This window comes from Telmatherina bonti (assembly GCF_933228915.1).
Source record: "Telmatherina bonti genome assembly, chromosome: 6".
In the NCBI taxonomy this organism is placed as follows: Eukaryota; Metazoa; Chordata; class Actinopteri; order Atheriniformes; family Telmatherinidae; genus Telmatherina; species Telmatherina bonti.
In genome coordinates, this window is record NC_136624.1 from 31,664,887 (window position 1) to 31,692,330 (window position 27,444).

The window sequence follows — 27,444 nt, forward strand, 5'->3', positions numbered from 1 at the left end:
AACAGAACTTTAGCTCATGATATTCCATATTCTAACTCCACAGGTTATAATGGAAGCTGCTCTAGTAATGATGCATTAAAGTTGATGACTAATCTAGAGGAAAGAAAGTAAGTTTTCCAGTAACCATTTATAATTTTTCTTGGTCTCTATAAATTGACAGTGTGATTAAAATGACACATATGTAACAGTGCTTTACTAAATTCAAAGACTAAATTCACAATAAAAAGTTATTCTCAATCCAGGTCCTCAGGACCCACTGCCCTTTATGTTTTAGATGTGTTCCTGCTCCAACACACCAGAGTCAGATTGTTGAACTTTCTCGTCAAGTTCTTTGCAACCTGCTTAATCAATCTTTCATTTTCTGTTGTGTGTGTTATAGTAGGGTTATGTCTGAAACATGCATGGCAGTGGGGTCAGGTTTGGGAAAAACAGGTGTAATCCCAGTCAAAGGACTGCACGGCTTTGTCTAGTTCAGGGGTTTCCCTGCTCCAACCCACCTGACTCAAATTAATGAGTCACTGTGCAGATCTTCATAGGCCGTTGGATCCATTTAAACAGGGACTCATTAAAACCCTGCAGGACAGCATCTCCAGAGGATCGACTTTGGACAGCAGGAGACTAAAGTGAATCTTGTTTGAATAAAAAAAAGTAAAAACCCGACATTTTAATTAATCTAAATTGTTTTCAAGGTTTTGATTATTATTTAGTGAGTTTATCACAAAGACCAGCTCACATCCTTCTTATGCAATACTCTATTCATGGAAATCCCAAAGGTTTCCTTCTCTCTAGGCAGTGTTCATAAAATCAACATCAAGATGTGGACACAAGATGGCAATGTTTCATCACCGATTTGGTTTTGGTCTGTCGTCCAAAAGCATCAGCGTCAGCTGTGCATACTGCTAACTGCTGTGTGCATTTCTTGGATGGCTTTGGTGGCTTTTATCCCATATCAGCAGATGATATTTGTGCTGGTGTTTTTCATTTTAGAGCTGTTTGCTCTCTGCAGATGGTGTAGATTTAATCTCTTAAATGTTGGCCAGTGCATATTTTAGACTTTAACTGGGTCCAAATTTAATTTGGACAGATATTGTACAATTGAACTTGTTTAAGAACAATTATATCTAATATTGCAGGGTTGATGGTGCGATCTTCAGTTCCTGTTGTCCAAAAGTATTCCTTGGGGGGGAAAAAAAGAAAAAGAACCCCCAATCTGCTTGGAGTAGTTTAAGCACCAAATTACTTTGCTAATAGAAATAGTAATTTGTAGTAGTAATTTGCTTAAGTAGTAAATTGTTTTGCTTCCATCAGTGTATGATGAGAGTGACAGGAGATGTGTCCTATTAAGTTTTATGGCAACACATATTAGCATATTGCAGATATTTAACATTTATCTTTAAGAGGCAAAAAGGGAATTTACATCAAGCAAAACCAACACATACAAAATGCTACTAAGACCTTAAGTTTTACTCAAGTTGTTTGTGTTTACAGTGTCAAACAAAGTCAGTCAAAACAATAAAGTGCATTAATCTGTGGACTGTGCCTCCCATGATGAAAACGCTCAGAAACAAAGATATTTTCATTATTTAAAAACACATTTTATTTACATATAATTACAAGAAAGCACAAACCGGTTCACCAGAATCTACATTAAAAACATTTTGTATATAATACATTTAACAGATTTACTATAATTAACTCCATTGTTGCAAGTAGAATCTTCAAAAAACAAGAGCTATATTTGACTTTATTGGCATCTCATTTAAAATTGCTACGAGTCAAAGAACAAAATAAAATAATTGGGACATTGTACTCACAGCACTTTGAGGACAACTAAGTCAGGACAATTGTCTGTGTGAGCTGTCTTCAATATCTGAGACACCTGATTCAGGACTAGTGATTATATAACTGTTTACAAGGCTTGGCAAAAGGAACTCAGTTGATCTTCACAAGGAGGATGTTGTTGAGTCCACCACCTCTCGTCCGTTACACACTGTTGGAACAACATTAGAGGCTGATGCTGCAAAGCAAACACACACAAATGCAAATGTTGAGGTTGTTCTATGTAGCACAAAAACCTTTATCATTCTGTTTTCACTAAGACACGCTACTAGAAGTAAATGAGCCGCCTGCTCCGAGATGAATTACGGAATGGATCATATAAAATTTCATTAAATCTAGTTATAAATAGTTGTTCTATTTATGTGTAAATGAATTATCCAAAACTGTGTCCATCTGGCCTCGGATACATTTGTAGAAAACCGGATGTGTTTTTTCAAAATAACTTTTTTCTCTCCTTTTTAAATGACTTGGCCAGCTCATAGACAACATATGATTTTAAACAGGTAAAGGAGAGATTATCTTGCTGTGACAGAGAATAATATGTACATATATATATACATATATATATCCTGATAGAAATTACCCTCTTATCTACTTTCTTGCATTTTTTTTTTTATAATAAAGTTACATATATGTTGTGGTACCTTGAGAAAAGCTGGAGGCCGGGCCAGTATTGACACTGAAGCGGGTGGTGGCCACTCTGAGGTTGCAGACATTCTTCTGTGGCTGGAACAGGATGATGTGAATCTTTGGAGCAAAGAGGCAACCCAGCACCACAGACCCACTGAGACTGACGGAGATGCACATGGTGGTAGTCTGCACCTGCAGAGTGAGAGAGAGGTGAGAAATTCATTACTGGAAGCCGAGGGTTATTGCTTGACAATACCTTTTCTGGCTTCAAGCATGTGCATCCATCATACAACTCATAGAAATTTAATGACAAACGCATAAGGAACAGGAAATAAATTTGCATTTCTAATCTAAGTGTTAGTGGAATTTTTAAATCCCATTAAAGTGGCAATTTTAACCTCATTATCGGCTGAGTTTCTGTGTAGAATCATATTATCAGTGACATATTACGGAGGATCCCTTTATGCTCGGTAACGATGATAAAAAATTAGCCCTGCAGTCAGAAAAGAAAATACATCTTTCAGCATTTAAAACGAAAGTCAGGTGTAATAGAGGAGGTGGATGGACGCCATCAACAGAGACTTCTAACTAAAAGGTGTTAAGCGATGTGTTTATTTGCTTGTCAATCAACCGCTTTCCCCGCTCTCCTTTTTTGTCTCACCCTCCCCACGTTGCTATTTGTCTTCAGCCTGCTCCATCATTTCCAGCTCTTTCACAGCCTTCTGTCTGCCCTCCCGAAGAAGAGGATACAGCTCTGCACTGTGTGATGTCTGGTGAGAACATATCTTTTTCACAAGCCACAGCAGGTGCTTGTCATCACCCTGAATGTTAATGCTGGAATTAAAATAATGTGGGCACCAAGTGTTGTGCCGCACACAAACTGTTCTGCCTGAAGGATAACCACAAGTAAAAGCAAGTGAACAGAAGTGGTTTTTAATTATATTAAATAAACTCTTGGTTTGTACTGTATTTATCTCAAAGTTGCCGATATTAGATCTAAATCTTGATGTCTGTGTCAACCGATGATAGCGTCACAAAAAATTTGATGCTGTGTAAAAGACGAGTAAACAGTACAGAGGCAAACACAGAGATTTTAATGTTTTTTTTTTAAAGATTATTATGAAAATGACACCAGCAGGAAGCTCAGCTTGTGAAAAGCTACGAAATGTTGCACCTGGTGCAGAATTTCACAAATACTTGAGTTGATGATATGAGATGTTTTGGCATAAAATGAACATCCCAGTGAGCTTTTTTTTACATTCTAAAGTGAAAATGGTGAAAGATAGGCTGGGGAATTACTTCAACAATGCAAGAATAATGTTTCTTGGTGTAATATTGCGAAGAATGTGGAATTTTATTCTGTAACATTATGTAACATTCATTGAATCAAAAAACCCTATTTGGGATCAGCATGGTATTGAGTAAGTCATATGTTTTGAAATGTGAAGGCTGGCTTTTAATGTTGTTTTATTGTTGATATTTGCATTTTATTTTTCTTATGTAAAACACTTTGCGCTGCTCATTTTATGAAAAGTGCTATATATATGAAATTTTGATTGACGATTGATACCTACCTGTTGATAGATTAATTAACCTGTATTTACACAGATAGTCCCATTGAGACACACAATCTCTTTTAAAACAGAGACTTGCTAACCTAACAAGCATGTCTTTGGATGTCATAGGTTGGTATTTTATGATTAATTTATTATGATTCTCCTCATGCCACCAGTGGAGTACGTTACATGCTGCATGTTCTGGTTTAAATGCGCTCTATACTGAAGTTGGAAAAACAAAGTACCAAGTAGTACCTTTTTAATAGTTAAGAGGCTTGTCACTGGGGTGGTACTCTCGAAGGTACTGCTGTTGTACCCTGAACAGAGGGTACGCTGCAGTTTCTACCTTATGAATACCACCTCTGTACTGGATGTATCTTAATGTAAAAGCAGAAAATGTTTCCCATCACAGTCCAAAAGGAAGAAAACACTTTGTTGCAGAGGTAATGCTTTTTTCTTTTCTTTTTTTTAATGGCGTGTGGAAAGACCTGGACTCAAACCAGCAACCTTCTGACTGGCAGGCAACCTGAGCTACAGCCAGGGTTTTAATAAAACTGAAGATTATCTTCAACAAGTTAGAAAAAATTTGTTAAATGTGTGTTTAAAAAACAAAAAACTGAATGCACAGATGTAGGTCTGTTTATAGATTTACATATAAATCTTTTTTTTTCTTTCTTCAGCACAACTATATACACATTTATTCACATCTACTATAAGAGAACAGGAAAAAAAGCTTAATTTATGAGAAAAGCACTTCTTATTTATCTTCTATATTTATTTAATTTTGCACCATGTTTTATCTCACCTTGAGTGTCAAGAAACGTTTTAGAAATAAAATGCTTCATTATCTTTTTTCCTTCTTTTTTTATATGTCAACACAGATCATATCCTGATCATTTATTCTTATATCTATAATAAAGAGTAAAAGTATGTATCATTTACTACCTGAGAAAACCAAAGCACCTTTCAGGCCTTCAGATGGTAACAATAGTTATGTTGAGGTCCAGTTATGAGCCCTAGCGGGTGCACAGGTCCAGACTGTACAGAGGAGAACAGACATATACTCCTACCCTGTTTTCTGGGGGGATTAAAATATTTCCACAGTGTGTATCTGCACCGCGAGTTTAAAATCATTGAGTAAGGCCAATTAAAAAGTTATACATAATGATCGCACAACACTAAACTGCAGATATGATACTTCAGTTTTGAAAAAAAAAAAAAGCAATGGACAGTACCTCAAAGACAAGACCTATTTAAGTGCCTTTAATAATTCACACCCTGTTTCTTTGGAAGAGCAGTGACAAGGAATCAGCCTTTCCTCTCGTATTTTTCCAGAAGTGTGGAGTAAGTGTGGAGACCAAGATGTAGCGCTATAGTCATCCTTGTCCTCGTTCACTATTCTCTTTTATTCTGTAGACCTGTGAAGGTTTTTATTTATTTATTTATCTATTTTTTAATACTGCACTGCTGCTTCAGTTAAACGTATGCTTTATTCAGCTAGTTTAATACATTCAGAGGATGTCGCCATGGAGACAAGATTCCTCTTTTTATTGGACTTTGTGCAATTCACTTATTAAAAAAAACTTTATTGGATGAATCACCCCAGAGCAAGTCTAACCTTGCTGGCATTGATGTTGAATTTACCAGACTTATTCATATTTTAGTGTGTTTTTTGTCTTATAGTTTGTTGAATGAAACCAGTTTGTGCACAGTACATATGATGACACAACAGTGGTATAAGACAGGGGTAAATATGTTTTCTAATGTTGGCTAGACTCATGTAAAGTAGACATGATGGAGGCAATTCCCTTTCATCATTATCTCGATGAAAGGAAACACATTCAGGCTTTCAGGATTCAGTACTTTCTGTTGCCTGCAAGGATTTCATAGAAGCACAAGGATTTTTGGCTCAGATGCCTGTTTAGTTTGTTGAGCTTGTTGCTAAGATGAAATGACAAGCATTGGCATCAGAGAGACACCTTTTCCCCAGAGTCCAGAGAGCATCTTCAATATTTCATATTGATAATCCAATATTTTATTCATGGCTCAGTTGATTGTACTTAGCTCAGTTTAACATTTCATGGGGCACTACAGTCACATCTTTATTTGTTATTCAGTTGGAAATTTGCATTGGGCTTTGACAACAATTTAGGAAGTGGTGTAAAACTCGGAGAACACTGGTAATATGTCACTGCCTGTAAAAAACTAGAGACACTGTGCCAGCTGAGTCGCTTCAGTCATTATTCATTGGTCAAAGGGGCACTTTGCATCTAGCTAATGAGCCCATTCAGGCTACGAATGGTATTGAGTGGAGAGGGGCTCGAGGGTTCCTCTGAGCATCACTCGAGTCCCAGGATAGAGGGAACACAGCTGGGACTCGGCATCCCAGTCTTTCACACTCCATTCCACACAGCAACGCACAGGGACACACAGGGACACACAGGGACGTTCAGTTCCCCTTTAGCTCTCATGGTCCTGCCTTTTCCATGTTGCTGCAAAAGCAGCTGCGTCAGGAGGCTCCTTTTCCTACTTCTCACTTCCGTCCCGGAAAATCCCTACCTATCTATCTATCTATCTATCTATCTATCTGTCTGTCTGTCTGTCTGTCTGTCTGTCTGTCTGTCTGTCTGTCTGTCTGTCTATCTATCTATCTATCTATCTGTCTGTCTGTCTGTCTGTCTGTCTGTCTGTCTGTCTATCTGTCTATCTATCTATCTATCTATCTAGAGTAACTGGGCTTCTGTGTGCACGTTGCAGCTAAAGGTTAATGTTATGGCTACCAAAACGCCAGTAAATATCCCACTGTCTGTCTGAAGCTTAAATTTGTCAGCATAAGAAGCATGTATGTTGGAGTGAACTCATCATTGCAATAAATATATTAGTGATTGATGCAGTCTCTGAATGGATAAATTATCTTTGTCCTATCTCAGTCATCAGTAAAACTTTTAACCAGTGTTGTTCATTAACAACTAAACGTGTGAAAAATTGCAAGCTGCTTTCATCAAAGTGATCAGTTTTAGCAAATGATATTTATTTTATTACATCACATCCTGACCAAACACACACACAAACACACACACACACACACACACACACACACACACACACACACACATTCTTACTGTTTGAACTGATAGTTGTTTTTCTTCCAGTAAAATACAGAAGTGACTAAAAATAATCTTCATATGGTTGAACTCTCTCAATACATTTCTACTGGCCTTACTTTATCTTCAGACCTTGCAGATATTAGGCTACTTAATAGCAGAGACTTGAACTTTGCAGTGACAGCTCTGACATTGCACAACTGTTAGTTACATGATCAATATTCTTGATTGACAGTAGTAAAACAGAGCAGGATACATAATTTCTCTAATTGGCCAGTATGTTAGCTTTTTTTTAAAAAAAATCTTTTTACCTTTAAGTGTCAAGAACATTTGTTTAAGGTTTAACTTTGTGTTCTGTATTTTTGTTTTAATGTGTTTTTAATTAGTATTTGATAATTTGTTATTATGTGTTAAGGACGTATGCATCACTTTTGTCAAAGTTGTAAATGTGTTTTTATAAATATATCTGATTTAGTAGTATTAGTCCCCGTTTCATTAAACTATCTATAGCAGGAATGTCCAAAGTCGGTCCCAAGAGGGACGTTCTTCTGCACGTTTTAACATATTTCTGCTTACATGACTCAAATTAACACCCTATGAAGTTATGCACAATAACTAATTAAGTTGAGTCATTAATCTGAGCAGGTATACATTCAGGATTGTGGCCCAAGGACCAGAGCTGAATACCCCTGGTCTATAGCTTCAGCAGTGCTCAGTTAAAAGCAACAACACATCAGCTTGCAGTACCGTTTGAGGTACCTGTTGTGTCGAGTGCTGTACTTTTCCCACAACCTGAATTTTCAAAATTTTAGCTTGTTGACAACCTGCTTTACCCAGTAGCTGTGGATTTGAGGTCTCATCCATTCTAGCTTAATTCAACTTTAACTATACACCTGTAAAGCTGCTGGATGATTGTTACTATGCACCTCATTGTGAAAGCAGTTCAACCTGTCAACTTCAAACTTGGTGAGTGTATTAACGACCATTTTACTTAAATCAATATCCACTGAATACAGAAAAGTCAAGGAAATTATCTCTTTCTCAAGGCAGAGCCAATGTTACAGGCCACATCTACAGAATATGTTGTAAACAGCAGTTGTCTTTTCCAAAGAATCTCCATTTCGCTCTGTGTTGTAAACACTGTGACCATGACCTTGTAAGATAGCCCCCCTCCCCCCACTTCCTCTCAGAAGGCTATTTCAACCCTCCCTTTAGCTGTCACTTTGCAATAATTTTTGAGTCTGTTATAAGCTAACCTTGTCCGTGTTTTAGTTTATTACAGCACACACATACACCTACTGACCATGATCTGATTCTCCCTGTCTGTCCAGAGTGGAGCATGGACAAAAGGTGCACATATTTTGGCATATTTTGATCTGTTTCACTTTCTTTTGGCATGCTTGAGATTAGTGTAGCGCTTACAGCTACAAGCTATAGTAAATTCATTCTGAGCAGGCACACTTTGAACAGGCCTTGCACCAGAGCATACAAATACAAATCTGGGCACAGAGGAAGTCATTATCTGCAAGGCCGTACTCCGCTCAGATCTTAAGAACCTTAAGCCATCTGAACAAATAATCTGTTCCAAACGATAACCACAGCATGAGCTGCATCCTTTGTAGAAATGTGTAATTTTTTACCTTTCATCAAAAAGACAGCATGTCTGCTCATGCAGCATAGTTTAACTTACCCTGTAGTCACTGGCAGTGACGTAGAATATGGGTTGGAAAGCTAGCCAGATGATGCAGGTGGTGTACATGGTGAACCCGATGAACTTGGCCTCGTTGAAGTTCTCTGGGCATTTGCGGGTCTTGAAAGCATAGACTGTGCAGAGGATGATGAGTATGCAGTTGTAAGTGAGAGACATGAGCATGCTGGAGTCTTTGCTGTTACACTTGAGGGTGACCACGTCTCTCCTCTCTGGGCTCACTTCCTTTCTCACGCCTGGCGCTTCAACCAGCAGCCAGACCACCACCACTACAAGCTGGCAGGAAATCAGAGCACCACAAATGGCAACCTGAGAGGCCGGGCTGATAAATCGAGGCCTCTGGGCTCCATCCTTCACTCCGCTAAAGATCCGAGCAATTCGATTGGTCTTGGTTAGAAGGGCTGAGTAGCATACGGCAAAGGAGGTGCCCAAACCGAGTCGCCGAAGTGTACACACTGCTGTGGAAGGTTTGGCGATGTAGATGAATGTCATGCTGTAACACATCAGCACTCCCAGCAGAAGAATGTAAGAAAGCTCTCGTCCACTGGCCTTGACCACCGGTGTCTCATTGTGTTTAAGGAAAAGGCCAATAACGAAGAGTGTGCTCATCATCCCAAGACAGGAAATGGTGACCGGCCCAATGGCCCAGGCATCTTCCCAGCGGATGTACTCCTCAGGCAAGTCATAACATCCCGTAAGATTGGCCAGTGGCCACTGCCCAAAGCTACAGTCAGCACAGGTGAACTCATCCTGCAGGTACTGGTAGGGCTGACAGGGGATGCAGATCCAGCAACACACATCTCCTGGCTGCATACTTTTCACCTCATTCTTTCTACACGGGTCACTACACTGAGAGGTGGGCACGACCTGGCCAACCCAAGGTATCAGGCTGGTGTTTAAGGTCAGGCTTTGTGCCCAGTAGCCAACATTGCGGTAGACGTAGCGTCCATCCTCCTTGTGGTAGTGAAAGATATTGTAGCGACCAACGCTGTCTCCAAAGGTATCAAAACGAATCACATTCTCTGTATCAGGAGGACGAAATGGTGCTGAAAGAGAAAAAGAAAAAAATCTGAGTCTGTTTCTTTGATATATCCTCTTTGATTTAACTATAGTTTGAGATTCACACAATGTCATATATCAAGGCATTTAGCAGCATTATAAAATAAAGCTGAAATGAGTCACTGAAATGAGACTGAAATGAATTTCAAGTAAAAAATACCAAGAACTGAAAACACTAATCCATTTTATGTCCATAAAATGTCAAAAAGTGATGGAAAAGCTGCTTGTAAGGATTTGAGAGACAAACATAAACCAATTTGTAACCATTGTACCAGTTTTCAAGTCTTCCTACATTGTTTAGCAGGTTTCAGGTTGTTATTGTGTTGAAATGTATATCTTTACCCCTGTTTGCAGTGCTAAGCAATCCAGCTTTTACTTACTTTAGGATTACTCAAAAGATTCCTGCATCCATCTTTCTCACTGTTCTGACATCTACACAGCCTGTCATCACCACAGCTTCAGGGAGGGTGCTAATGAGGTAACGCTCAGTGCCTGGCTTCCTCTCTGCACATGGTGTTAGCAATTACGCTCAAATAATTCAGTCTTTTTTTTTTATTATTGAGTCAGATTAGTATGCTTTTCAGAGAAATAATGTCTTTAGACATGTTCCCAGTAGGCTGTCATCTGTCTAATAGAGAGAAATTCCTTCAATTGAACGATCTTACTGTAAATGCCTGGCTATTCTGTCATAGTTAGTTTTTCCATTTACATTAAGGAACTTGCAGTTTTTTGCCATGAATATATAGTTAGTTATTTGTCAGACTATTATTGTTTATTTAAAGAATGGCGATTGCTATGCCTTCGCCCTCTTTAAACGCTGCAGAAACATTCTTGTATCCATATCTAGATCTACAGTATTCATTCATACTATTTGACATGACTGAATCTTGTTTGTCTAAAGGTCATTATCCCAGAACCTACAACCTGTTTTTTTTTCTGACATGCACTGTTAACTGGGAGACCAACTAACCTGGTTTGAGCTTTTTGCACGAATGTCTACTTAATGCAGCTGACTGCAGGTGTACTTCAGTTAACCTGTGAAAACATTTCAAACACTACTGACAAAAGCAGGATTCACAACTCCATGCTTGGATTTAAAACATTATAAAAATGAAACTGTTATGTCTAACTTTTTATTTAATAAAAATTTAATATTTATTTTATTTAATAACATGTGTAATGCTTGTTGCATTTAAAATGAAAAACACATAACATTATTTGAAAGAGCTGGATCAGTGTTGGATTATTAGGTACAATTGCATAAATAATGCCGTTTATTATTATTATTATTATTATTATTATTATTAAAATTAACTTCTGTTCATTGTAGTATTTGACTGATTTAGCAGACATTCAAGCTGAATGGTTTACGAGAAGATTAATACACCATGACACTAGCTTTATTCTGTCTGAAAAATGATTAGTTTTCCAGCTTTTGTTGTTTGATTTTATACAGAGCTTAGTGGTTCACCTGTTTTTCTCCTTTGGGTGTTGTAATGACTCTTGGGACCGACTAATTTAAGGCCTCTTATCCATTTTTAAATCTCTAGACAGTGAAATCCTTTGGGCATTTTTTACCCTTTTTTAGAAATCATGAAGAGCATAAAAGCACAGCTGGATAAGAGCACAGCATTATCATTATCTCCCATCAATGAAAATGTCAGTATTTCCATAAACTGAAAGATAACCCAACCCTAGTACAAAAGTGAGAGTATTTGAACGGTTAAGCTTGTTATTTATGATGTGTGCATGAGCTGATGCAGTTAGAGTCACGAGTTACGGGTGTTGAACTTTTTTTTTTAGACAAGAAGAAAATAAATCATGGTCCACGAGTTTCTGAAAAGTTCAAACCAAAGTGCTCTGCTTTGCATTCATGCAAGGAAAAAAAACACCCTCAAAGTATGAGAGTGTGGAAATGGTTTCATCGCTGCTAACTGAATCATTACCACATTTATCTGCAGCAGTGGTGTAGAAACATATAATTTCCCTCGCTCTAATTCAATATTTTATATGAACTGGTGAAATTAATGTAAAATCAGATAATGTAATATTGCCTGCTGTATGGCACACGAAGAAATTAAAGTTTTACACAGCACAAATGAATTTGTCATCAGAAATGTGTTTCTAATGTGCTCCATTTAAATATTTGCCCATTAGAATATTACTCACCATCAAACTTGACTTTCAGAATGTAGTCCCTGTAAAACTTTCGGCCATTGCCGGGTTTCAGAGCGTCACACACCTTGGTGGAGTTGGGGCATAAAGCCTGCCTCATGTTGTGTAAGGCAGCAGCAATTGCATAGACAGCATTCACTACAAACATGATCTTAGATTCTGGCTGAAATGGAACGTCACGGAGCGAGTGTTTTCCACAGCCCAGGTTGTGGAGGCTGCACTGGAACTGGTTTTCCCAGTATTCTTTAAACCATGGATTCCTTGTATTGTTGTATGGATGCAAGTTAGTGAAGTATTCATTGAATTGGGGGATTTGATAGGAAGCCAGTTCAATGGTGAATGCGCCGTCTGCCACAGCCTCGCTTCCCCTCACAACACTCTCCTGTGCTCCCCAGCCATCGCTGGCTACCCAGGTGAAGGTGACGTTCATGCGGTTGGCCGCCACCAGCAGCTCACGGGCGTCCTCACTGCGTGTGAATAGGATGACCACTTTGGCATTAGACTTCTGCTGAAGGGAACGGATTACATTCTCGTAACTCCAGCGGCTCATAGAACGGCTGACCTTGGCTGAAGTGGCGATGCAAATCTGGCGGGCACGAGCCTCCTGCTGGAAGGCATCAATGCCAGTCTCACCATAGTCTCCCTCTGAAGCCACTGTCGATACGTATGTCCAGTTGAAGTAACGCAGGATCTCTGCCATAGCCTTCGCCTGGTAGAAGTCAGGGGGTACGGTCCGGGCAAAATAGTCATACCGGGTCTTGTCACTTAGTTTGGCACTGGTAGAGGCATAGCTGATCTGAGGGATCTGGAAAAGTCGCAGCAGGTTTGCCACCTGGAACAAGGAAAACATCACAATAAGTCCTTCAAATCAGCCATTATCTTTATTAAGGTAATTATACATAGAAATATATGTACTGTTGTGATAACTTTGAAGTCAGATAACATACACCTGCTGCCACCTCTCAGAATGATTATAATTGCACATCTTTAAATAAATTAATGAAATTGTCTAGATTGCAGACTTTCTCCATGCAGATGCAATTAGTCTCACCCCATTTGGTCTTTGATTTGCTCACTGGATTCCTGCTGCGCCCTTTGAAACCTAACTCCCCTGCTGATACTGACTTAGTGGCACGATCCTGCTTTTAACCATTATGAGCATTTCCTGTTTATCTAATCCTTTCTGATCGGAAACATGCTCATCAAAAACTGTGTGGTAACAGGTGTTTCTTGGAACAAATGGGAAGTACCAGATGACAAAAGGTTCTTTTGTAGTTCTTGCTGTGCTTTTGAGAGTAGCAAACACTGATATTTTATCATGCATTTCCACCTCCAAAATATATGTGCACTATTTGAAAAAGGATCAAGTTTTTAGGCAAGTTCAATGATGTGAATTGTAGAGACCACCGAATTAACAAGGTGGCTTTTGCTGAAGAACCAGATTGTTTTCGAATTATTGAGAAAGAAAGAAAGAAACTGCTGGTATAATGTGGGGGAAATAAAATGTTATTTACTAATGTAATAATAATTGTCACAGTGGTGTCTTTCACATGAACATACTTGTCGACTCATACATCTACAATACCTACAGGTGCGGGAAATTTGACTGTTTTTAATGCAACATTAATGAGCGCTTCAACTCTTAGATTTATCTTGGACACTGCATGTCCTTCCACCTTTTTTCAGCCATTTCCTAGTGGATGAGCAAGTGTACAAGGATCATCATCCAGTTGAAAGGTTCTCTTATTCATCTTTAACATTTTGACAGATGACCTAACAATATCCTGAAGCACCCTTTGATATGATGCAGAAATCCTTGCTGAATGAGTGACAGGAAGCTGCCCTGTCCCCGAGGCAGCTGTGCAAGCCAAGACACAGCAATTCTAGCGTAACGCTTTACATTTTGCTGGAGTTTTTTTGCATTAAAACATGTCTTTTGATGTGTTTTAAACCTGGCGGCTCTTTAATTTTCCCCTTTCAGAAAGAACTATTCCAGGAGGTCTGTTTTTTTTTCCCATCTGCTTTTGGTAAACGTGTTGCATTCTAATGGTCTCTTTGAATAGCAAAGATATTAGCATAAATCAGAGTGAGATCCATAAACACAGCGAGATGAGTGATAAATGAGCCAATAACAGTAACTTCCAGGCTATATGACATATTTAAATTATTGAGAGACTGCTTTCAAATTAATTGCAGCAGGACAGTCAAAAGAACTGATCCTGAGTCATGAAACCATCCAAACAATAAATTAGTAAAAAAAAAAAACTGTAATATTTGGGTCTTTTGCCACATTGGTAAATGTTAACTTGTACGAGCACTTTTGCAGTCATTCCGACCACTCAAAGAGCTTTACACTACATGTCACAGTCACCCATTCACACACACACAGACACTCATAGCACAATAGCCCCATCAGAGGGCAATTCAGGGTTCAGTGTCTTGCCCAAGGACACTTAGGCATCTATTCAGGGGAAGCCTGGAATCAGTCCACTGACTTTCCGGTTGGAAGACAACTGTTCTTCTACCTGAGCCACAACCACCCCCATTGAGAGTACAGCTAGTTGTTATAAAAAAAAATTACAGTCCAAATTCCTAAACAACATCACAAGATATTTATTGGTTATTTATTCAACATTGGTTAGTTTCACCTAAAAGTTTCAGATCAGTTCAATATATCCTTATCATGAAGACAGGCTAATCATGTTTCTATGTCTAAATTAATTTCTCTGCCCCCAAAACTGCCTTGTCAGCCTTCTTCCAAATGTGTAGACACAGTTGGCAGCACTGTCTCCATTCCTTTAAGAAGAAATAAGAGTATAATCAAAAGTGGTATTAACATGAATGAATCAATTCAATTCAATTCAACTTTATTTATATAGCGTCAAATCACGGCAATGCCATCTCAAGACGCTTTACAGACAGAGGGGAAAACATAATGAAGGCCAATTCATAACAGCCTATATAAGGAAACCAACAGATTGAGTCATTGAATCATTTTCTGCATCATTCAGTCTTTTATCTAATCTACAAAACAATTTTAATGGTTATAATATATTAAAAGAACCTTTTATGATGTGCATCTTTTTGAAGACAGTCCATTTCTTTGATTTAATTATGGAAACTTGTTTAAATGAAAGAGTTTATGACCCACTAAGAACTCCAAACACATGAATGATGGCCTTTGTTTGTTTTGTTTATTGTTTGGCTGTTGTTGTTTTTAACTATCAGTAATGGTTTATCATTGCATCTCTAAATACATGTCAAGCCTTATAGTAGATATATCCAAAAAGTTATCTCCTGCAGATTAGCATGATGCAACTTTACTTCAAACCGATCTGTATTTTTGGAAGAAAAAACATGCAGTCTGTAAAGAGTGCCACCTTTAAGCATTTCATTGTGTGAACCAGATGTACCTTTCTGCATATACTGTACATTTCATTTTTAATACGCAACATCAAGAAGATATACTCAGAAATCGGAAGTAAATGATGATGGAAAAATAAAGTGAGACATGAATCTGTAGTTTTTATCGAACATTTAATCCTGCCATATTTGTACCCTTAAAAAATTGCTTATGGATAATTAGTGACATGGAAGATTTTAGTTAGTAACTACTGTTAAAATAACTACAACTTTGTTCAAAGAGATTGAAAACGCAATAGCTGTCTTTGTTAACAAAAGAAAAGCACTCAGAAAAGTTGGAAGTGTTACTGCAGGGGAGATACAGCTATTCTCGAGGGATCTGAATCCAGGCCAGTAAGGCTACATAGGGTCTAGCCTTGGGGTCTTTATTCTCTATAAGCGCTGACTTGTTCTTAACAGATACAGAACACATGTATTAATATGCCAGAAGGCATGAAGCCATCAAGGTAAACTGGTTTGTGCATCAGAACCAGTAAAAAAAAGCTGAGGAATCTGTGCACCTCCCACATACAAACAATACATGAAAACCCCAGACTTTGCTTAAACAGGACAATATGGATTTGTGTATTAGGTTTGATATGTAACATTAATCGATACATATTTGGGCTCATTTTATTATTTGTTGTAATATTTAGGCGAGAACATACTGTCGTGCACGACAAAATGCGCCTATGTGTCACATCTGTATGCATGCAGATATGGATGCATGTTTGCACATATGGTATATTATTATGATCAAAGATAATGCAACATACAGTTATTGGGAGAGCACCTGCACGTGAAGGGTAATAATGGTGTGAACGATGGTCATGGTCACACTGGTCTTTTTGAAATCTGGCGAAGTACTTTTGACTTCCAACCAAGTGATGTCACAGACAACTAAGAAATTGCAATGTCAAATGTCACATGCTGTGTTTACTTGTAACTACGGCAACCAGCAGAATGGTATTCCTGAAAGCGAAAGTAGCTTTATGAAAAAGAATGTAATCAAACCCAAACCACGATTGGTTTTAAAATATGTCAAAGTAATGTATGTATTTGTATTGCTCGGACATCACAGGATGCTGTTATGAGTCATATCTAAGCATATGACCTTAAATAAATATGTGTGTCTCCATCAGGGGATATATACAGTATTTCCAAGAGTTGGCTTTATTGGAACTTATTTTTCAGATAAAGTTGTTTCAGATATTGTTTGTTGGCTGTTGTTTGTGCCATTAGCATAGTTTGTTTGCATTCTGTGGCTGTAAGTGAACAGAGAAAATTTAAAAGCATCTCCATTGGTCTTCAATGAAAACCATCCCACTGGCGTACAAATCCAGAACATTTAGAATTGGTTTTCTGCTGCTGTGGAACAGTACAAGTTGCTCTTGGTGAAACACGTCCAGTTTGTGAGTGATGATGCAGTTTTGTTTAGCTTTGTTTTTAAATAAAATTTTGGAGTTGAGTGATGCAGATTGTCCTGTTGCCAATTAATGTGTGTGTAATATCCAGTCACTATTTGCACTGAAATAGTCCTCATCAGTTGTCTGTATTGGGTTATGCCAGATACCAACAAACAAGAAGATATTGTGGGGTTTAGTATGTATTTTGCTCTCCACTAGGCAGTGATGAGTATTTATAGACACAGCTGTGGGTCTTAACTGAGATATGAATGAATACAAAATGCCAAAAGAGGGGATCCTTGCAGATGGTGTCTGCTGCATCAGACTCATCTTAACTGTAGTTGTTTGTTCAGCGTGGAAAACACTGAAGTTGGTCAGGGAGGTAGAGATATATACAGGTGTACTGTTTGGGGTTTTGGAGTGCAGTTGTTTAATAACCCTGGACATTGTGCCATTCAAATAAAATGTGCCAACTTACTCCAGCAGGAATTAATATGAATTATTGCCAACAGGGAGGATTTTCATGTTGTCTGTGAAAATGCTGCCAATTAAAAAGAGAGAGAAGTTCTTTTCATCCATGCACCAGAGTCCTGAAATGTCCTAGTAATGAGACTGTAAATGTCTGCAGTGTGCACTGCAGACTTTCAGAGGAGAATTTCAACTCAAGCTCACACATTCTGGATTTCTGCAGAAGCTGGAAGTCTGAAATTAAAGGGATGAGGTGCAGGGGGAAAGCTGCAGAATGAAGAAGGGCATGCATGGATCCATTGTGGAAATCATTGTATTTGCTTTTCAACACATGAAATGAAAAGCACCTTTTTATGAGTTTATTAACATTAGCAGAAACTGCAAATGTTGAAATCCAGAGATCCAGTGATTGGCATACCAGAGACATACAAGACAAATGAAAATCTTCAGTGCTCATGAATAAAACCTCCTCACCCCAACTGTCTAGGTCTCCTTTGGCTTAGACATTTTGTTGCAATGACTTAAAATTATTTCTAAAATATTCAGTCATTTAAATTGATGAATTCTTAAGAATTTAATGGGCTGAGTTTCTAGGTTATTCTAAACTCCTCAATCATTCGCATCAAGTCAGACTAACTGTGAGACAAAATAATGAACTTTGTATCTTTTAAAGATTCACCTGAAAAATTCCAAATTTTCATTTGTATTGTTGGACTGTGGACACAGAAGTTTAAGAATTTGCTTTACATCAGATATGCTTAATTTATAAGTCAATATCATAATGGTGTAAGTTTGATAAAGTGTTGTTATTCTCTTTATTTCTTGATTTATTTGCAAGACGTAAAATACAACACTATAGAAACTGCTTGTGCTTTTAGATATTTTTAGTCAGTTTTTAAAAACATGTAGCTACATGAGGGAAATTTAAAGAGATAAGTGTATAATAGAGGGTTGAAATGGAGAAACTTGTATTATAAAACACAAAGATTACATGTAACAAATTATACGTATTCACTCATTCATATGATCTAACAATAGTATTAGGTGGGAAAAAAAAACATTAATTGTTCGGAAATTTCTCAGTGCTCATAGTGGTGAGTAATTTCTCTGTAGAGTATTAAATAGAAATGTAATCCACTTACAGTACATGTGGCTGATGAAAGGCTGTAAAGCACAGTGGCAGACGTGACACTGATACAACAGGATTATCGGAAATCATTAGATAGATGTTTACAAGGCCTATACAAAACATGAAGGCCCTTCAACCTGACAATGTGTGTCCCTGACATGTGTTACTGTAGACTGAGTGTTGAAACCTCTGATATTAAATGTAGAAAACAGATCAGGAACATATAGTAAATTAGTAATACTTAACATACAATTCATATCATGAATAGATACTATTTGTTTTGCTAGATGGCACAACTGCAGTTAGATGGTCTCTGTGGCACAAATATTTCAGGTAAATAATTGCAGTTTTGACTATTTGAAAGAAATGTTGGACATGTTTGGACAAGAGGGATAAATTACAGAACATCAGAAATGTGGGTCAACATAGGCAGAGAGAGGCACCATACAGGACTAAAATGTTTGTGGAAAATAACATCATTGCTTGCTGTCATTCCTGTTTAGTAATTTGTACATAGCACACATGTCAAATGCTGCTTTTTCATTACATGGTGTCATGCTTTATAGTACTACCTCAGCAATGGTTTCCAGTGTGCCAAGCTGATACCATAAAGTGAAATTAAAGCACTGCAGAGCATTAATTGGTCCGAGAATCATCACCTGTATGCATAACAACTCTTTGCAGCTGCATGCATACACCAACACACAGACTTTTTCTATGAAGTTGTTTGAAAGTGGACATGAATTAAAGATATCTGACCACACGGTTCGCATGTGTCAGCAAGGCTAAAAAACAAGCCTGCTTACCAAGTTTCAATTTACTGATCTTTTTTTTTTTTCCAGCTCAGTTGTTATGATCACTGCCAGCAGATATTTAAATAGTTCTGAACTAGAAACCAGCCACAAACTTCTTCAGCATGTGCGTCTTATCTAATATGATGCTTTCCATGTAGACGGAAAAATGCTACAATAGAGCATAGAAAAGCAGATATGATGTTTTCACATTACATGTTAATGCAGAGTGATCATGCATGCATGGTGAATGTGAAAAACATGGAGACATCTGATAAAATGTGTGATAGCGTGAGCCCAGCATGCTGTGTGTGGTAGTGAAAGCTCTCAGGCTAAGAATCACTGAATATGTTCAAATTTAAATTTACATTGTCACAAAGCTGGTTGGCTTTTTTTTTTTTCTTTTTTTTTTTTTGTCACAGAAGAACAACAGAAGCGAAAACTGGAGTACAATCAAGAAGCTGACCAGAAAAACGTATCTTTAAAAAAAAAAAAAAAAAAGAAAAGGGCATAATATTTTATGAATATTTATTTTCTCAGGACCTTTTTTTTTGGATACGTCTTCCTATCAAATAAACAGAAGTGAAAAATGCAGAGACAACAACCCCCATCTGCCCCGTGTTCGTTTAAATGTAGCCTACATAGAAATACAAAAACAGCAACAATTTACCAGGTGAAGTGATAATAATATGTTACCGTAATGAATTTTATTCATGCAGTATGTTTGATGTAATTTTGAAGTCAAGTTCCAACATCTGAATATTTACAGGAATTTAAAGTTCATTGCTCTTTATACTTGCATTTTCATGTCATATTAGTCACATAAAATTACTTTAAATTTACAAAAGATAAAACAAAGCTCTTTGAAAAGCTTTAATATAAAACTACTTTTCTTTCTTTTATACATTCATGTCACATCTAATTTATGAGCTTCAATTGTATAATTATGTGCATCCACTAATTGTGATAAAATCAAAGGAATAAATAGGAACATACAAATAAGAGACCGAGAGCGCGACTTAATCCAGGAAATATCAGGCCTACTTTGTGGAAATGTCATGATTTTTTTTCTACACGAAAAGCCCATCTGCTCTTCCCAGAAGACTATCGCAGTGTGCTTCTACAGCAATAACACTGTATTCCCAGAGCAGCAGTCCTTAGCTCCACTCAGTATCACACGTATATGGCCCAGTGCAGCACCGTGAAACACTCAGGCACACGTATGCACCAGGAAGCGGGCATCCATGCACATGCACCAAAAACAGTGGCATTAGCAATGCATCATCCTTTATATCTCTTTACAGTCCACTCTGTTCTCTTATACCAACAACTGGCTGTAAAATCCTGCAAAATGTTCAAAATCCAAATGATCAACATAGCAGACGCATCTGACTTTCTGCAAACCTGCCATTACCATCTGATATCAGAAAACATTCATTAACTCTGTGTTGTGGCTTGATATGTCTTTCAACTGCACAAATAGTAGATTCTGCAGAGCCACTGAATAATCCAATCATTGTCAATTATTTACGATTTCCGAGCATGTTATTCACTTTTATCCATGAATATTGCATTTTCACTGCATGGCTTTTACTAATACGATTCATTATTATTGTTCTCCTTGGCAATGAATTCTGCCGTGTGTTTTTCCATGTTTCAATCCTTTTTATGACTCATGCGTGCTCCGCAGATTGGCAGAGTCTACCTGCAGATGAACACTATTTCTATAAATAGAGACAGATAAAAATGAGATTCCCAAGCTCACTTAAAGCTCATGAATACACCTTATTGCTTCAGTGTCATAGTTTATTCTACAAATATTAAGTAGATTGTTTATATCAGAAACTATTTCTTTAAATCATTCAATGCAGCATTGTTAATATGTCCTTTCTGTTACATGTTATGAATCAGTTAAAATGGCCATATCTCTAAAAGCTGCTCCTGGATTTCAATTAATTCGCCAAGAAGCCTCTGCACAAAAAGAGCCATTGTTTTAAAATCTCATCATGCGTTATTTCTTATCATTTGTCATTTGGTTTCAGAAATTTTGAGGCTGGGAATATTTGTTTTTATGAGCGTTTGAGTGTTTGACATTCCAGAGTTGTGTTCTCTTTATGTGCCCTGGCGATTATTATGTTTTTGCCTGGGGATGCTCTCTTAGCAGTGAGTCATATTCAGCAGCGCTTTCTGCTGTCGGGGTAACGAAAGTGAAGTCCCATCCATGTATTAATCAAAAGCCAGCCCTCAGGCAAGATGTTCCTGGACTGTAATTGGAAGATATAATACAGCTCTGATTAACCCACACATTTGGACGCTACAGACTACTGCAGCCAGTTCTGTATAAAGCAACTGCAACTTAACCCACATGTGCTTAAGGAGAAAATGCTTTTGTCCTGGCCGAAGTTGAAAGTATTTTTGTGTTTAGAATGCAATGATACAGTTGCATCTTTTCATTAATCCAGCTCTTCATAAATGAATAAAGATGCAGGTTGTGGTGAGCATATCTTCACAAGGTCTTTACTTGCTTTGCTATGATGACCTCCCGCTCCGATAAACCACAGGGACAAAGTTCAAAACTAAATCCTCAAGTCACATTAAATTTTCTACACGTATGTTCAAACTGTCCAGATGGCATCACAGACTTTTTCTTACTGTTTAAGATCCGAGCTGTGGTTGTCAAATGCTTTGACACCATATGAAGCCATGTGACTCATTCCATTTCATTCCCTCCATGAGCATGTCTGCCCGTCACCGTCTCAGCGGCTCTGCGAAACATGATCCCTCGTGTGATTGCTTGACATCCTCTGTGTGCGTGCACACCTCTGCCAACCCACCAGACAGTCCGGCTGCAACCACAGATGGGGAAGACGGAGCCTAGCCTGTGAGAGCGTCACAGAACTTCGCCTCCACACTTAACTCAATCTGTGCTCATGTAACGCCAGCATGGCTAGGCCTGCAGCCAGATCTGCCCCCATATCTGCGATTGTCACACCACAACACTAGCAGCACAGCAACACGCTCCTTCGTTGTGACAGATTTAGACAGCACTCAGCGTTCTTACCACCTGTCAGTTCGCTCTGTTCTACCATGTCGCCAGGGCAATAAGGGCCTTTGAAATAATATTATTATATGTCCTGTAACTGCCTTGCCTTTGGGGGAGAAATACACACATCTGTGTTAAGCACCTGCCGCTCTCACAGAGAGCAAGACTCCATAACCTTCCACACAGCCAGGCTGGTTCAGGCTGGTTCACCCAAAGGTCTGACAGGCTATAGATTATGCACAAACAAGGCAGCTACAAAGGACAGAAACATTATGTGAAGATCCAGCGGCGGTACAGAAATGCCATGCATTCTCTTGGCCCCAAATGCATATCTCTGTGTAATAACGATGTCAACAAGGAGGCAGTAACATGGCTAAACACACACAACTCATCTGATTTTCAAAGGGCAAATCTCATGAAGCAAATCTATAAACATTAGGAAAGAGGTGGGATTATATCTGGTCACTGCTCATTTTAAAAAGCTAATAAAAGGGTGAGAAATGATGCGAGCACACCCCATGGCTGAACTTTATTACTACATGAAGAGTTATTCACGGTGAGAAAGGGAACTGTGTCCTGTGGTCTACTCCTACTGATGAGAAAGATTCAGTGAGAAGCTAGGGCAGACCCCAGACCTTAGGCTTGTAATAGTACATCCATAAATTACCACACGACAGGGCTACTCTCTACGGAGCCCCAGATCCAGGGTTTCGCTAAAATTACAGCTCGTTTATCAAATCCTTTGTTTCCAAACTGTCCTTTTCACCAAGAACCCTTTTACAGGTGCTCTGAATCTCCTTAAATAATTCGCCGGGAGCTCTTTACCTGTTAAGCGCATCACTGTACTGTACTTTACTGTATGTTTGGCATTGTGCTTTATCAGGATTACAGTAAGCAGAGATGCAAGCAGACTTTTGGTTCAATAAGGGAAGGTTTGATATACTTTTTATTTAGTTTTGAACAATTAGTCCATAAAATATTTCATGTTAATTCATCATTGCTGACATATCTGCAAGTGTCAGAGTAACGGTTTATTTAGATAACACACTACCCCTCTAATGACGGCAGTGAACAACATAATGATAATAATGAGATCAGTTTGTGCCAAATTAAGACAACAAAATGCCAAATAGCACAGACAAAAACATAGTTATTTCCTGAAATACATTAAAAGTTACAGATGTTCAAACATAACAGCCTACTTTTTTTTCTTTTTTTCTTTTTTTTTTCATTTTCCTGGACAATTGGAGAAAAGTCTTCTTCAGGAACTTGCAAAATGATAAAGTGCTTGAAAATAAGTCCAACAAGCCCTCCAGCAGCCATATAGATAATTTGTTAATGCCCTTAAATATGATCTATAATGGCCTCCTGTGAAGTGCTGCCTCTCCAAGCGGCAGGAGGGAAATGACTTCTATGAGAGCAAGCATCATTCCCAAGTGTTTTCTTTAAGGAGTTGCAACATCTTAACAAAGGACAAGGAGGGAAGTTGGATGGCATGTTAACACATGGCACTTTTAATCTTTCATTCATGGTGATGATGATGATGATGACTGTTTTTACACTTCTGAGTTACATTCAATAATGACACGATAACACTTGATTTAAACACTTTTCTCTCCACTGGTTGGGTTTAGTGCCTCTCGTCCGAAGGCTGCTGGATAGGCTCCAGCTCCACCGCAACCCTTACTCGGATTAAGTGGTTTCAGATAATAACTGAATGAATGGTTGGGTTTAGGCAGCATCATCAGTTAGTTAGGGTTAGACGTTTAAAGCTGGTTATGGCTGGGAAATGATCCTAGTCAGAGCTGAGATGTTTTTGTTTTTGTTAGTTTTCACAGATTACATGGAGTTGCTCTCATGATCTCAGAGAAGGGAGTCTCCATAGTTTAATGCATTACTATTTAAAGTGTTCAAGTGCTGCAAAAAATAGTCAAACACATTTTTTAGCTTTGTTAACATGTCTGTAACATGTTTATTCCAAGAGTTGATTGAACCACCTGTGTCATGAGGAGCAATATTGGCTTTGGATATGTGGAGCGCTAACAGTCTCAGAATGACGAGGTCAGGCTGCATCTGCAGGAGCACTACTGACTACTTGCAGGATGAGGCTATAGCTATTATGCATGTGACAGCAGGACACCTGACGCTTTCATTCTTCATGTCTAACTCAAACATTATGTTCTAAAACAAAAGTCGATTCAGTTCATTTGGAAATTAAAATTTCCTACTCCTTCACTTCATTTTTGCAGCTTTGCAAATTTGACCCAAGAACAGTTGGATGTCTGTCTGGCTCTGCAGACATGTCCATAAACTGGTATGTAATTAATTTAATGTGCTTTGTCTCTGTGTCATCATCGCTCACAAATCCCGCACTGAAGTGGTGGATCTCTCAGTACATGGGGCTGCAGCCAGTGGCAAGGAGCTCTGCCCAACAAGGGCATCACGGTGCTCCTCCATTATCCCAGAGAGTTGGAAGCCGCTGAGGTTCAGCTAACCATTAGAATCCAATTACCAGCTAATAACACTGTCAACCCAAAGCCATTTTATCCTCTGTTATTTTGCTGAAAGTGGAGGTCATTTAACACACTAATATTTTGATGTTTTTAGTAAAATGACACCTGTTTCTTTTTCCTCTTGAAAAATCACACTATTGGTTGAAACAAATATGGCTGAATTGCCTGCAGTGTCAACAGAGGGATGGTGTAGATGAGGATCACTCTTTGAAAGAAAAAAGGGGGTCAAAAAGGATGACTTTTTCACAGAAAACCCCGCAAAATGTACAATTTTGTGAAAAACAGGTTAGTTTCTAAGGGAGGTTTTTGGGGGATTTTAAATTGCTGGAGTTGGACCTAAACATCCTTAACTTCCTTGTGACCCTCTTACAACTCTTCATCTTCGCTTTGTATATCTCTACATCTATATCCCTCTATTTGAATGTTTTGTGAGGTGTTGTAATATATCTGCATGTTCTTTATTAATTTTTTGCCCAACTAGCCTGTTTTCTTGTGAGATTGCATACATCTTTATTAAATACAAAGTATACCAGTCACCATAAAAATAATGTCCAAACATTTAGCTTTTTTTTTAGGGAATTTTTTTCCCCAGTAGATTAACTCTAGGCTCGGTGCCAAAGTCCTAAAAACAACAGCCAAAACTCTGCTGTTCAAGCACATGTTAACATAATAAGGGGCTGTGTGGAGGTGTATAATATGATAAGCCCAAATAAGGATATGTAATCACAGTTATTAAAATATCATGCAACAGATGGGTAATGCAATCACCACGACAGGCCTCATATATAAAAAAGATGACCAATTCTGTCTGACTTAGCATGACTACAGTTTAGGTAAGGATGCCACTGCCAGCCTGCTGACCTGACTGAGAACTCCTATAGAATCTGCAGATTCTCACTGTTCTGAATCCAATTAAATTTCTTCAAGGGTAAGTGTGTGCTGCTTTTTTTTTTTTTTTTTAGATAAGCATATATGTGGAGCATGACCCTGAATATCTGAAGTGAGGTGAACCGTACTCTTCTTGTAGAGGAAGAGTGTTCTCTGGCTGACTGAGCTGGGGTGATGAGCTTGAGGTAATGGTTTGAGGCAAGTGTATTTGTGCATATCAACAAGTCTTGGTTCCACAGGACACGCTGTCTCGTCTTCACAACAACTTAAAATACCACTGATGTGGCAGCAATATTACGGCTGCGAATTCGGAGATCCAATTAGCAAAGCTTTCATTGAATCAGCTTGAGTGAGCCGAAAGGAGCGCTGCTGCTGCTGAGAGGAATCAAGCCGTCACTAGTTATCCTGTCAGCCCGTCCTGAGCTCAACATCTGTAGCATGTCTGCCTCTGACAGGACCTTTGCTAAAGTGTGAATTACAGTGAAAGAGAAAGAGATCCTGTAAATTAGATCATCCAGGCATCCAGGCATTCAGGTAAACAGATCCTCTTGTGGAACCGATACTCATAAAGTCCCTGTGTTAACATCTCATAAGAGGTAATTGCACATGGTAGTTAAGACTAAGTGGACAGTTATATGTCTATCAATCACAATTGCATAGAACCTGTATTTCCTCTCTCTCTCTCTGGATCTCACCTATTCCTACAGTAGCTGCTGATCAGGAAATACACTCCTGAGTGTCTTACCAATTTATTTCACGGTGTACAACAAACTGGTTTTAGTTTAAAAACAAATGAAAGGAAGGATTATCATAGATGCAACATGGAAAGTGTGTTTTCATTAATTCCTACCTGAATGGACACATCACTGTAGGAGCCCCCGATCACCCCCGAGATAGCCAGAGGGACATCATCATGAATGGCGTAGGAACCATCAGGGCACGTGTACTCGCTGTCGTCCACTTTGGTGAGTGAGGCTCTAACAAACTCTAGAGACTGCTCCAGAGCGTAAGTGTCCTTCGAGCATGTGTCCAGTATATGGGCACCCAGTCTAATTCCAGGAAGAATGTGCTCATCCTTGTTAATCTCATCTAAAGCCAGTAGCATGGCCTCCAGTCTCTGGATCCCTCTTTGTGAATTGATTTTCCCACAGTCCTCTGCTCCTTCACCCTTCTGGTGAACAGGAAACAGACCACCAATCATCAAATCACCATCCAGGGTGATCTCCTTCTTGGAGTCAGTGTTATAACCCACCACTGGTAAACCCTGGGGAGCCTGGGCAAAAAGAGAGATGCAGACACACAGCAGGCAGAGACAGGACAGCCAGAAGGGTCGGGGCACAGGGTGCACCCCCAACACAGGGAATTTCCCTAGTGACATATCCCTGTGCAAAACAAGGACGCCCTGCCCGTGGATTCTGGTCCGTGTCTGGTCAGCTCCTGATGACAGTCGCAAATAAAAATTAAAATTAAAAAAAATGTTTTAAAAAAAGACTCGTAAGGCGCAGCAGCACCAGCAGATCTCAAAGCACAAGTGTTGTTATTCTGACAGAGGCCATTGACAGCATCGTTGCATCCTCTTCGCTCTTCTCTTCTTCAGTGTTTGTAGATTACAGCCTGCAGATCAAACAGAGAGAAATTCACTCTCAGCTTTTGATTCAAAGTACAATGATCCCTTTGTCTCACAAAGACCGTGTCTGCCAGGGATAGACTCCTTCAGTGGAAACATTTGACAT

At 38.7% G+C, this 27,444-nt stretch overlaps 1 protein-coding gene across 2 annotated transcripts; it reads right to left on the reverse strand.

Annotated features, from left to right (window-relative positions):
• Positions 1-1,943: 1,943 nt before the first annotated feature.
• grm2a (glutamate receptor, metabotropic 2a) lies at positions 1,944-27,089 on the reverse strand (the record flags this gene model as incomplete). 2 transcript variants are annotated; one of them, XM_079241515.1, is made up of 5 exons in its annotated part: positions 1,944-2,017; positions 2,484-2,661; positions 8,820-9,883; positions 12,066-12,903; positions 26,562-27,089. In XM_079241515.1, 5 exons carry the CDS (start codon positions 27,087-27,089, stop codon positions 1,944-1,946), a joined length of 2,682 nt encoding a protein of 893 aa, XP_079097641.1. The 2 variants fall into 2 exon arrangements, with proteins under 2 accessions (XP_079097641.1, XP_079097642.1); XM_079241516.1 differs by having other exon boundaries at positions 1,944-2,011; positions 26,562-26,975.
• Between the last annotated feature and the right edge of the window lie 355 nt (positions 27,090-27,444).